The sequence below is a fragment of the Procambarus clarkii genome, chromosome 42 (genome assembly GCF_040958095.1).
Source record: "Procambarus clarkii isolate CNS0578487 chromosome 42, FALCON_Pclarkii_2.0, whole genome shotgun sequence".
Classification (NCBI taxonomy): Eukaryota; Metazoa; Arthropoda; class Malacostraca; order Decapoda; family Cambaridae; genus Procambarus; species Procambarus clarkii.
Window position 1 is genome coordinate 13,054,289 of NC_091191.1, and position 14,153 is coordinate 13,068,441.

At 41.6% G+C, this 14,153-nt stretch overlaps 1 protein-coding gene across 1 annotated transcript in view; it reads left to right on the forward strand.

Moving 5' to 3' along the window:
- Positions 1-14,153, forward strand: part of LOC123750614 (putative neural-cadherin 2) — an 80,289-nt gene that overhangs the window by 54,174 nt on the left and 11,962 nt on the right. Inside the window, exon 6 of the mRNA XM_069339581.1 lies at positions 13,358-13,519. Within this exon, the coding sequence (XP_069195682.1) occupies positions 13,358-13,519 (162 nt within the window). The remainder of the gene's footprint in view (positions 1-13,357; positions 13,520-14,153) is intronic.

Sequence of the window (14,153 nt, forward strand, 5' to 3'; positions counted from 1 at the left end):
GGCTTTGGCGATGCTATGATACACAACATTTGGGTATATTTGGTGAGATTTGTCTTAAATTAGGTCGAATTTATGTGGGAATAGCTTAAATTTCGCCAACTTTAATCAAATCTGGGTTGGATATGCTAGGTTAGCTTAGGTGAGGTTGCGTAGGGTAGGATGGAATAGGAGAAAATGTAGGTAAAAAATGGGCTTTGGCTGTGCTATGATACACAACATTTGGGTATATTTTATGGGATTTGTCTTAAATTAGGTCGGATTTAAGTGGCATAGCTTAAATTTCACCAACTTGAACTAAATCTAGGTTTGGATATGCTAGGTCAGGTTAGATGAGGTCGTGTAGGGAAGGATATATATAATATCTTAGGGGTAATGAACTAGCATGTTTATGAAATAGTGTAAATTTTCCTATTTGAGGTTCGAGCTATATGGCAGACTCATGTAATGTATGGACAGAGGCGACATAGGCTTGTATGTGAGGATATGGGATGCTCATATTTAGTTAGTTTAGCTTTTGCTAGGTTGAATTTAGTCAAATTTGCGTAGTATATGTATATTTTTTGATAGATTTAGACGAATTTAAGTTTTAACAGGATGCATTTTGATAAGATATAGCAAATTTGCCTAAAATTATCATAGAAAATACTGACTTCACCTAACCCCACCTGCCCTAACATAACTAAGGCTAGAACAAATAAGTCATGGTTTGCATAAATACGTAAATATGGGTGGTCTGATTGGAGAAGATGTAACAAGGAAGGTATTAATAAGACATTAAAAACAATGGACATATGTTAGATGAATAGTTTAGCACTAATAATGTTTAAATTTTAATGGAAAAAAATGTGTTTTATATTGAACTCATCGGAAGTCATATGTACCATTTTTATATGTGAAATTTTGACTTTTTGGGAGTTGGTTAAACTCAGCATATTATAATTAATGTACTAAATATACCCAGAAAAATATCATGCAAATTGTGTATTGTTTGACCTAGTTGGTTGTGTTTGTATTTGTATATATATAGCACAATTAATATACTTGTGTATTAATTGTGCAGATTATGTATTTTGCATAAGTTGTATGATTATTGCAATTATGTATTGATTATATTTCCATAAATTGTTTATTGTTTTGTGCAAGTTGTATGTATTAATTGTATATGTTTTTGTATGTGTATTTGTGGAAATTGCGTAGTTGTGTATTTAATGAATATGTGCTAGTTATGTATTGTTCATATTTTGGTAAGTAGTGTATAGATTTTATTTTTGAGCAAGTTGTATAAATGTCGCAATTGTATTTGTGTAAATCGTGTATTTATGCTAGTTGTGTATTTTCATATTTGGGGTAGTTATGTATTGTACGTATTTGTGCTAGATATGCATTTGTGCAAGTTGTGTAATAATTATGAAAGATGTGTAATATCTGTGAAAGTTGTGTATTAATTGCGCATGTTGTGTAATTGCATATGGACGAATTGTTTATTTATACCTTTGTGTATTGATTGTCATTGTGCAAGTTGAGTAATTATATAGCGAGTTTTCTTGTATTAATTGTGCAAAGATGTATAATAATTACACTAATTGTGTAACAATTGTCCATGTTTTATAATAATTTTTGTGCTAATAGTGCATTTATGCAAGCTGTGTTTTTAATTTGTTGAAGTGGAACTGGTGCAACTGTATTTTTGTGTGCAAATTGTGTATTTTGTGTAAGCTCTGTAATCTGAAAAATAGATCTTAATTTTGTAAGTGTATTTTGGTTTATGAGACAATGTATGTGTATTTTGTGAAAATTATGTATGTGGAATTTTAGTGAAAGCGCATTTTTGATTGGCTAAACTCATAAGAATTTTGATATATTTGTGCAAATACCATACTCTGTGTAAATGTCATACTCTGAGCGTACATGCAATATTGCGTAAATGGTATATTTTTGTGTGCAACTGACATATTTTGTATGTAAATGTCATATTTTCGTGTGATGGTATATTTTGAGTGTAAATAATATATTTTGTGCATAAATGACATATTTGGTGTGTAAATGCTGTATTTTCTGTGTGTGGCATAAATTACATCTGATTAATGGGGAAATGGTGACAAAAAACTAGGCATTCTCTATGAATGCATAGGCTATGGAGTATGTGCAGGTAAATATGATTGTATTTGCGAGCGTTAGCTTAGAAACAAGTTAGCAGATTTGCGTAGCAAGACTAGGATTTTTTTTGGAGGTATAGAAATGATTAGCCTATGAATATAGTGGCTAGCATCCAGCTGAGTTGCTAGATGGATTAAATGAGGTGCGACATTTGGATAGCTATTTGATGGATGTGAGGACAGTTGACTAGCCTATTAACACAGCTACTAATCCGCTGTGTTGCCAGATGTCTGGTAACTACTTGTGGATTATAGTAGAATATCTAGCTATAGGGTTTCATAATTGTTATTGTGTATAAAACTAGAATAAGAGCTAGTTATTAAAACTATTATTGCAAACTAATACTTTAAGTGGGATCCCTTGGTTGTTTTAAGCATAGGGCATATGAATGAGATTGGGTGGAGATATATAGGAGCTGCCTCGTATGGGCCAATAGGACCTCTGCAGTTACCTTTATTCTGATGTTCAGCTCACCTGCTATGCTGCCAGATGCACGGTTTTGCTTAAATTGCAGTACAATATTTGGGCGTCTATTTGAGTTTTGAACTTAACACTGCATAATGAATGGTTATAGTTGCGGATGACTAAAATGCATATTCTTAATCCTCTGATTACGTTACGTAGGGGATGGAAAGTCTAGCCATTTTTGAATAACATAAAAACACTACATATGCAGGTAGGCCGCATTGGTCATCTGGTGACGTCATACATACTTGAACAGTCAGGTGCTGTAATACCTTGACACTTATATGCTAATGGCCAGCAATACCTTATCCCTATACTGAGGTCGCTTTTTGCGATGTCACTAAACAACAACAACAACAACTGGTCTGTTGAATGTATTTGTTTGTTATATATAATAAGTTAGGTTAGGATGGTTTGATAGGATTTATGAATAACAGAAAATAGGAGCAATGAGCGAAAATACGAGCCAATGTAGCTGAATATCGACTCTGGTGAAGCACAGAGTAAAGGTGAGGTATTAAGCCTGATTAAGAGTTCACACTTATGTGTGAATCTCCTGGGATCCGCATTTAGCACGTTGGCGCCTCGCGCCGCATTAGGGATGATGACGTCAGAAAAGAAGGTAACTGCAGAAGGCCTTATTTCAAAACATGAGAGGCTTGCTTTTACTCAATGTCGTCCATATATATGTACACTGAACGAGTATTTTGATTTGTTATATGCTACAGTAAGGTGTGCGAGGCATGTTTTTTGAGCGAATGCAAGATGTGCATATATATTTATGCACGTGCATATACATTTATGCGTTTATGCAGCAATATTGGATAACTACTGAAATCGCATTGAAGTCACCACGCCTAGCAGGGGACTGTTTTCATACAAATGCATGATAGTGGGTTTTCATTTTTATTTGCCCTATGCTCAATAAACGATCCTTGAAGAAAGATGAACAAAGCTTTAATTACATTCTCTAGATAGACAAAGAAATAGGGGTGACATGATAGAGGTTTGACTGAATGGACATGTTAAAGGGGGATATTAATAGAGTATTAAAATTATCAACACTAGACAGAACATGAAACAATGGGTATAAATTGGAATAAGTTTTAGATTTAGGAAAAAGACCTGGGCAAGTATTGGTTTGGTAACAGGGGTGAACTCATTTCTTATGTTAATATGAAATCTTAGCTATAAAATGATCTCGACAATGGGAAACAGTATGGTAATACCTTATTGAGAAAAACGAGCTTATAATGGTTAACTCCATTGCACATTAGGCTTAACAGATGGCAGCATTTTAATCCCCTTTGCTATAAATATTGAAAATGGGAATAAATACACTATAACAGAAAACGAACTTATTCAGGGAAGATGAAGACGGGATGACTGGGTAGCTAATGACGTCATTGACCATTACCAATGCCTGTGCAGGGTCATTGAGGGCTACCTGGTGACGTCATTGACCATTAGCGATGTCTGTGCAAGGGACAACGGGGAAACGAAAAACACACAACACAAGTTGGGACCGCTGAAAAAATGACTTGACTAGTTCACCGGAGTAATGAAAAACACACGACACAAGTTGGGACCGCTGAAAAAAGCAAAACGGTCCCGACTTGTGTCTTCTTACACAACTATTAGATACCTGATGCTTCAGTGGTTTTATTGTGTTGTGACGGTAACGCGTTGGTGTTCGGCTGTTTCAAAAGCTAGGGGTATGGCCTCGTCACATATAAAAACAAAAAGAGAAAATCTGGAACTTCGTCTGTGGTAAGGTAATGGGAAGACACACAAAACACAAGTAAATTTAACAATGAGATTTTAATTACGTTAGAAAAGCAAAACATGAATAAAACGGACATAAAATTCGTATCATAAAATCAATCAATCAAAATAATAAGAATAATCAAATGACAAAATGAAAAGTTACGTTAAGACAAGTGAGTAAGTAACAAGTGAACAATATACAATCAGATAATAGGTGCAGGAATATTGGCTTTAAGCTGCCACCTCTCTTAGTACACGTAAGCCAGAGCTTAGTCTACCAACGAGACGTGTTAACTAGTTGAAAGCACTGGATATTCTGAGGTCTGTAGGTCGTGTGGCCCCAGACATCAGGTAGTGTGGCGGGTGGAGGGCAGGTGCAACTGGACACGCAGCGAATCAGCGATGAGCAGGCGACGGGCAGGTAGTTTGGCTGTTCGAGTGGCGGGTGGAGCAGGTGTTCCTGGTGCTGCATACGTTTGCTCTCTGGCAAACCTTGGAGTTGTATTTGTTGGATATTTCTTCCATATTAGTTGTATAGGGATGTATATAGCGACGAACTTGGGAGGGAAGAGCAGGCTCAATCTCTTGAAGGAGATTATCGTCACAACTCTCCCCCGAAGCCTGCGGTTCTGGAAGAAGTACGTCGTTATGTGGTGGAGTAATAGATGGAGTCGCTTCTACTTCATAAACTCTGGAGAGGGCATCGGCTATGATGTTGTCAGAACCCTTGATATAGCGGATCTCCAGGTTGAAATCTTGTAAATACAAAACCCATCGTAGAAGACGCTGGTTAGTGAATTGGGCTTGATGTAGGAAGCGGAGAGGGTTGTGGTCTGAGAAGATGGTTGTAGACCTGGCGCCTTGTAGGTACGGAGCGAAGTGTTGGAGGTTCAGGACGATGGATAGTAGCTCCTTTTCAATAATGCTGTAGTTCCTCTGGTGTGGTTTCAATTTGTAGCTGTAGTAGCCGACAGGTAGAACCTCCTTGCCTCGTTGTTGCATCAGGACACCACCAACGCCGGTACCACTGGCGTCGACATGAAAGACGAAAGGCTTGGTGATATCTTGCGAGGCGAGAATGGGATTAGAACAGAGGAGGAATTTGAGTTGTTCGAAAGCAACGGTTTGCTGCATGGACCAATTATACCGTTGCTTGGGACTGGTTAATAGGATTAGAGGTGTGGCGACTGTACTGAAATTTCTCACAAACCTACGGTAGTAGGAGGCAAGACCAAGGAAGCGCAGGAGCTGCTTCCTGGTGGTAGGCTGTGGATACTGTTGGATGGCTTGAGTGTGTGAGTCTAACGGAGCTAGGCTGCCACTCCCAATAACATGACCCAGATAACGCACTTTACCTTTCGCGAAGGTGGACTTGCCCAGGTTGATGGTGAGGCCGGCTGTCAGGAGCTTGGAGAACAGACGTCGTAGCTGGAGCAGATGTTCACTCCAGGTGTTGGATGCTACGATAATATCATCCAGGTAGGCGTATGTGTTATCCAAGCCCTGGATGACACGGTTGACAGCTCTCTGAAAGGTGGCCGGGGCATTACATAGTCCGAAAGGAAGGCGTTCATATCTGAAAAGTCCAAAAGGAGTGATAAAGGCAGATATCTCTTTAGCGCGCTCCGTTAGACACACTTGATAGTACCCCTTCAGCAAGTCCACTTGGGACAAGTACTGGGCACTACCAATGGCGTCAAGGATGTCATCTATCCTTGGCAAGAGGTAAGCATCCTTGACCGTTACGTTATTAAGTTTCCGATAGTCAGTACATAACCGCACCTTACCTTGGGGTTTGGGCACCAAGATACAGGGTGAGGCCCAGGGGGACTCACAAGGTGTAGCCAGTCCATGATCCAAGAGGTACTGCACCTCAGCACGCATGACTTCCTTCTTGCTCGGGCTGATTCGGTAGAAGGGTTGACGAATCGGCCGGGTGTCGGGGAGCAGTTGGATGTCGTGCTGGGTAACATTACACTCTTGGGAGTCATCTCGGAACAACTCCTGATGTTCTCTGAAGATCTTGACAAGAGGTGCACTATGATTATCCTGAAAGTATTTGGGAAGATCATTAAGGATTTCGGAATTAGAAAGCGCTGACTCCTTGTCAGTGCTTTCGGGAGGAGAAGCTGGGAAGGTCTCACTGTGGATGTAGGGTTCTGTGAAGGTAGAATAATTGATCATAACAGTGGGAGGAGTACCATTATATTGCTTCAGGAGGTTGACGTGGCACAGCTGGGTCTTCCGCCGCCTATCTGGAGTCTCGATAACGTAGTTATTGTTGTTTCTGCACTCCTTGACGCGGTAGGGTCCTGAAAACCTGTTTTGTAAAGGAGAACCTGGGATAGGGAAGTATGCTAGGACGAAGTCTCCCGGCTTAAATTTTCTTACTTTGCTGGTCTGGTCGTAATGAGTCTTCATCCTCTCCTGGGCTTTCAATAGATTATCATGGGCAAAACGGTGGACTCTCTCTAGAATGTGTTGAAGGTTTTGAAGAAACTGGGGCACATTCTGATGCTCACTGAAGGTGGCATCTCTGAGAGAGTCTTTGAAAGCCTTAAGGGGAGTACGGCACTTACGGCCGTAGAGCATCTCATAAGGAGATACTCCTAGGGACTCATTAGGAAGACTTCTGTAAATACACATTATAAGGTCGATTTGCTTATCCCAATCCTTAGAGGTTTCACTACAAAACTTTTTCAGGAGTGCTTTGATAGTCTGATGACTACGCTCAAGAGAACCCTGTGAAGCAGGATGATAGGGGCTGGACAATACCTGTTTGATGTTGAACTCCTCCAGTGTCCTTTTGAAGAGATCACTGGTGAAGTTGGTACCACAGTCGCTCTGAATCTCCCTGGGAAATCCGTATTGAGTGAAGATCTTCAATAGATGCTTTACAACCGTAGCAGCCGTGATGTTCTTCACTGGAACTGCTATGGGAAATCTGGTGGTAGGACACAGGATGGTTAAGATATAGGCGTTACCTGAACTGGTCCGAGGTAAAGGACCAACACAGTCTATTATAAGTCTGTGGAAAGGTTCCGCAGGCACCTGTATGGGAATCAGTGGCGCTCTGGGAATGGAGATGTTCGGTTTGCCTGCCATCTGACATGTATGACACTGTTTTACGTACTGTTTGACGCTATTTACCATACCTGGCCAGTAGTAGTCTTGACGAATTCCATGATAAGTCTTGTTGAATCCGTAGTGGGAGAGTGCTCCGTGGGCCAGGTGTAGAATAGTGGGCCGCAGGCTGGTAGGAATGACAAGTTGTTCGATGTTGGCCCAACCGTCCTCCTCCTTCAATTTACTGGGTCTATATCTGCGGTAGAGCAAGTCGTTCTCTAGGAAGAACCCAGGAATACTGTCGGGTTGAGTCTCAGCCTGGAAAAACAATGGTGTTAAAGTAAGATCTTCCCTCTGCAACTAACGGAACTCCAACTTGGTCAGATTCGGGGGTAGTTTCTGAGGGTCTTGAGGGACAGCGGTAGCAGTAGAGTCAGCTGGCTGTGGACGTGCGGCTTGTGCACGGGTGGTCACAAGAACCGGAGGAGAAACTTCATCACTCTCTTGAACCTCTGCTGGAACATACGCTAGTATAGGGTTAATTGGCACAGAGGTACACACCTGGGGTTTGTCCATGACGATCAGGTTGGTCGGTTGCAGGTCTTCTGCCAAGTCGTTGCCTAGGAGAAGTTGCACTCCAGGCATGGGAAAAGGCTTTTCCCTGACGGCGACTTGGACTTCTCCGTTCACGTAGGGACAATCCAGGTGGACTCTGGCGAGAGGGTATGGAGTGGTAGCAGTGAGGTCAGTGATGAAGACAGTTTCTCCGGTGTAGGCGATGTTGGGCACAGCCGACTTCAAGATGATCGATTGAAGAGCCGCTGTGTCCCTCAAGATCTTCAGTTTGAAACGTCCCTCCGGATTTGAACCGTTGGCAGAGACAGTTCCAGTATACAGGTGGTTACTGAAAAGAGAAATATCATTAACCTTAACACCAACATTCATCACAGGCTTACCGGACTTAGGAGGAGTTGGTTTGGGTTTCTGTGTGTCAGTGGTTCCTTTGTATTGAGACTTACCACACTTGTCTATGGTATGTCCATAGAGTCTACAATACTTCAGTACAATTGCGAGCCAGCTTGATCGGTGCTCACTTTCTCGTAACTGTACCACGACTTCTTACTGGAGGATGGTTCTGGTGTCAGCTGGTGGATTAGGCTGTAAGTGTCAGCCGACTTAGCACACTTCAGGTAGTCGGTTTCTTCTTTATCTGCTAAGTATAGACGGACAGGAGGCGGCACACGCCTCAAGAATTCTTCAACTAGCATCAGGCTGACGAGTTCTGTAAAATTAGAGACATGTGCTGCTTCCAGCCATTTCATAAAATATCTCCGTTTTGTGTTAGCAAACTCGAGGAAGGTAGTGGTACTTGCCTTCAGGTGGTCACGGAATTTCCTTCGATAACTTTCTGTGGAGAGGAGGTAGGCGTCCAACACTGCTTGCTTCAGAGTCTGGTAGTCATTCTCAGACGCCAAAGTACTGAGTGTGACTGCAGCTCTACCTGTAAGATGGACTCTGAGAAGTGTGGCCCATTGGTCGACAGGCCAACTGAGTTGATTAGCAAGGGTTTCAAAGGTGGTGAAAAACACATCAACTTCTGCTTCTACAAAGGATGGCATTAACTTACTTGCATGTGATATATTAAAACTGGCGGGAAGATTGGCAGTAGCTTGCTGGCGTTGAGCGAGGTGTGAAGTTTCCAACGTGTATTCTCGTTGACGACACTCTAGAGCCAGAGTCGCTTGTTGCTTGTAATGTTCGCGTTGCATCTCCAACTCGCGTTGTTTGGTTTCAAGCTGTACTCGTTCCCGCTCCTGGAGTAGTGCAACCTCACGTTCCTGGAGGGCGAGTTCACGTTCCTTGAGGGTGATTTCTCGTTCGTGTTCTTCCTTCCTCAAGGCAGCCTCACGTTCGTGTTCTTCCCTCCTCAAGGCAGTTTCACGTTCCTTGAGGGTGATTTCTCGTTCTTGTTCTTCCCTTCGTATGGCAGCCGCTTCTTTTTGCTGCTCACGTTCAATCTTGGCCAGCTCTAGTTTGAGTTTCATCGTCGCCAAATCAGTTTTATCTGCAATATAGTAAGTTTCATGAGTTTCAGAGTCTATCTTACCTTGCTCTAAGAAATGATCCAGTAACAGGTTGTATATTTCACTCTTGTTGGCTTGGTAGGGAACTGTTAGTTGATACTCATGTGCAAGAGTTTGTAATTCAGCTCTCTTGGCATGACTTAAAGTCCCTATTGCACCTGCTGGATCTGCACGGAAAGCTTGGAGACGAAACATGGTGAAATTAGCAAATAAATGTACAACGAATATACCGTTATATGGTGAATGTCAGAAACAGGACAACGTGGCAACTGGTACCTATCCTGTGGGATCTTTAACAATTAAAGTTAAGTAAAGATGTTAAATGATTAATTTAAATCAAAGGGCGCAGGAAATCTTGTACCCGGTACTCATGTAAGAGGATAAGGGCAAGAAAATCCTACTAAACAAATGAAACTGAGTTTCGAAAACAAATGAAACAGTTAATTGCCTCAAAAGTAAAATTGGTAGTCCAAGGATGTAGGCATACCTTGCCGAGTCTCTATAGGACATAAGCAAGTTTTTCCTACTGAAATTAATATGATACTTACAGAATTAGCGAACTTTTGTGCTCTGAAAATGTAAGCTAATTCCCTACCGTTGTATGTATCATCATCTCTGACTGACGTGTAGGGGTGCGAGGTGTCAACTGGTGACGAGAACTGCTGCTGAGGTCCCAATTCAGCAACTAAAGTTCGAGCTAGAGGAACTATGGCCCTCTTTGTCCTCCTACAGTCAGATTGCAGAAGATTAGGTGCACTTGATCCGGGGCAGACCACAGTACCAGGGTACCAATATGATGATCTGTCAAAAATGAGAAATATCCAAGGGACAAAAGATGGTAAACACGAGTAATAACACGGAGGGAGAGATGACCAATTAAGAGTATGACTGAGGCCTACAGTCACCACGTAATCCAAAGTTGTCTCACCTTCACCATATGCTACTCTCGTAATGCACAATACACTCCGCACCATATAGAAAATGAAATTGAATATGAAAAATAGTAAAAGCTACGTTAACAAAGTTAAATACGCTTACCATAAATTACTACTTGGGACCAGTACCTGAGTGAAGCTCCTAGGACAGGCCCCCACTTAATATGTGACGGTAACGCGTTGGTGTTCAGCTGTTTCAAAAGCTAGGGGTATGGCCTCGTCACATATAGAAACAAAAAAAGAAAATCTGGAACTTCGTCTGTGGTAAGGTAATGGGAAGACACACAAAACACAAGTAAATTTAACAATGAGATTTTAATTACGTTAGAAAAGCAATTCATGAATAAAATGGACATAAAAATTGGAACATAAAATCAATCAATCAAAATAATAAGAATAATCAAATGACAAAATGAAAAGTTACGTTAAGACAAGTGAGTAAGTAACAAGTGAACAATATACAATCAGATAATAGGTGCAGGAATATTGGCTTTAAGCTGCCACCTCTCTTAGTACACGTAAGCCAGAGCTTAGTCTACCAACGAGACATGTTAACTTGTTGAAAGCACTGGATATTCTTAGGTCTGAGGTCGTGTGGCCCCAGACATCAGGTAGTGTGGCGGGTGGAGGGCAGGTGCAACTGGACACGCAGCCAATCAGCGATGAGCAGGCGACGGACAGGTAGTTTGGCTGTTCGAGTGGCGGGGGGAGCAGGTGTTCCTGGTGCTGCATACTTTTGCTCTCTGGCAAACCTTGGAGTTGTATTTGTTGGATATTTCTTTCATATTAGTTGTATAGGGATGTATATAGCGACGAACTTGGGAGGGAAGAGCAGGCTCAATCTCTTGAAGGAGATTATCGTCACAGTGTATTTGAAAATAATGTCGGTCCAAGAAGTATGTTTTTTGTGTTTCAGTATGTATCACGTGTTAGTATGTATAATATGCCAGTATGTATCACGTGTGATAATGTATTACATGTCATTATGTATCACTTCTTGTTTCTCATTTAAAATATGTCACGTGTGTTAATATGTATCGGCTGTCATATGTCATAAAGCTCACACCCCAGTCACTTCTGAGGGGTGAGTTTTCAGTTGCATATAGTCCTGGGGACCATTCAGGCTTGTTTGCATTTGTGTTCCTCATGTGTTCCTCAAAGAATGAGATGATTTGATAAAATACCAAGCCCAAGATTACCATCAGAATGCCTGCGGGATGATGGGGATTTAGCCTCGGCTACCATCATCTTTGTCCGGTCGTGATGGTCGAGTGGTTAAGGGGTCGTATACACCAGATGCAGAGTTCTCCTGGCAGTATGGGTTCGAGTCAATTCTGGGGTGTGAATTTTCAGTTGCATATATGCCTGGGAATCATTCAGGCTTGTTCGCATTTGTGTTTCTCACGTGTGCCCCAAAGAATGAGATGATTTGATAAAATACCATGCACAAGATTACCATCAGAGTGCTGGCGGGATGATGGGGAATTAGCCTCGGCTACCATCATCTTTATCCGGTCGTGATGGTCGAGTGGTTAAGGGGTCCTGTGCACCAGTTGCAGAGTGCTCCTGGCAGTATGGGTTCGAGTCACTTCTGGGGTGTGAGTTTTCAGTTGCATATATGCCTGGGAACCATTCAGGCTGTTGGCATTTGTGTTCCTCACGAGTGCCCCAAAGAATGTGATGATATGATAAAATACCATGCCTAAGATTACCATCAGATTGCCGGTGGAGTGATGGGGATTAGCCTCGGCTACCATCATCTTTGTCTGGTGGTGATGGTTAAGGAGGCCTGTACACCAGTTGCAGAATATTATATATATATATATATATATATATATATATATATATATATATATATATATATATATATATATATATATATATATATATATATATATATATATCTATGCCTACTATGCAAGGCCCGATTTGCCTAATAAGCCAAGTTTTCATGAATTAATTGTTTTTCGACTACCTAACCTACCTAACCTAACCTAACCTAACTTTTTCTGCTACCTAACCTAACCTATAAAGATAGGTTAGGTTAGGTTAGGTAGGGTTGGTTAGGTTTGGTCATATATCTACGTTAATTTTAACTCCAATAAAAAAAAATTGACCTCATACATAATGAAATGGGTAGCTTTATCATTTCATAAGAAAAAAATTAGAGAAAATATATTAATTCAGGAAAACTTGGCTTATTAGGCAAATCGGCCCTTGCATAGTAGGATGAGAAGTGCGTTCTGGCTACTAGGTACGACATATATATATATATATATATATATATATATATATATATAAATATATATATATATATATATATATATATATATATATATATATATATATATATATATATATATATATATATATATATATATATATATATAATGCAAATCAGGGGATATGGTTGTGATTGTTCCTGAATACCTCACTGTCGGTACTGAGGTGAGTATGCAAATTAGGGAGTTAATGTATATTACCTAAATGAAGTGTAACTTCGACTGCAATGTGCAAGACTAAATTGCTCTCTCCCGGTACTTATTGTGCACATTATTATGCTAACGATGATTAATGTGTGTGTCAGTGTTTGTGTTCCGATCTCTTGCGATTTATACTAGGCACTTCCTTTATCATTAACTCTCATCCTCTCATCTCGCGTGTATCTCTCCTCTCCCCTCTTCTTCAGAGTTTCGGCATCCTGTCTGCCTCTCTATCACCTCTCTTCTCTCTCTCTCTCATTATCCCTAATTCTATTTCACTGCTTTCATTTATTTCTATCACCTTTGCTCTCTCCACTGTTCTTCCCCCCTGTCTCCCCGTTCTCTCTTCTCTCTCTCCATTTGCTCCTAATTCCCTCTTCATCTCAATTTCTCTCTGCAGGTGCCAGGGGTCGCCTGGCTCCCTGCGGTGTGAGTGCCTGCCGGGGTGGGCGGGGCCAGGCTGTGCCACGCCCACCACGCCCACTACTTTCCTCCACAATAGTTACGTGAAGCTGACCCTCTCCTTCACGCCCCTCGGCTACACCACCACCATCTCCCTCAGGTGTGTGGCACCTCTCTCAGGTGTGTGGTACCTCTCTCAGGTGTGTGGTGCCTCTCTCAGGTATGACACATCTCCCTCAGGTATGTGACAGTCGTCTTTCATGCAATTATGATAACATTCCCTAATTACAGAAAACCTGTTTGTGTGAAATGTCCTAACTCGTCAGCCAATAATAACATATTACCTATAATCCCATCCATGGATTTATCATTGTCTACTGGAAATAAATCGTTACCCCTGTAACTTGCAAAAGGTACACGGACATCCTGGGAGAGGGGTATAGTGCCCTGATATATCTCATACCCTGATATACTTCAGTATTGCTTCCTGTATCGCTCACATGGCGAGTATTTGGCCCTAATAAGCGACATGTAATCAAAGGTCAGCATCGGTCGACCCACGTACACAGGTGGTAGGAGTGTATCGTGCCCCACGTACACAGGTAGTAGGAGTGTATCGTGCCCCACGTACACAGGTAGTAGGAGTGTATCGTGCCCCACGTACACAGGTGGTAGGAGTGTATCGTGCCCCACGCACACAGGTGGCCGGAGTGTCTCGTGCCCCACGTACACAGGTGGTAGGAGTGTATCGTGCCCAACGTAAACAGGTGGCAGGAGAGTCTCGTGCCCCACGT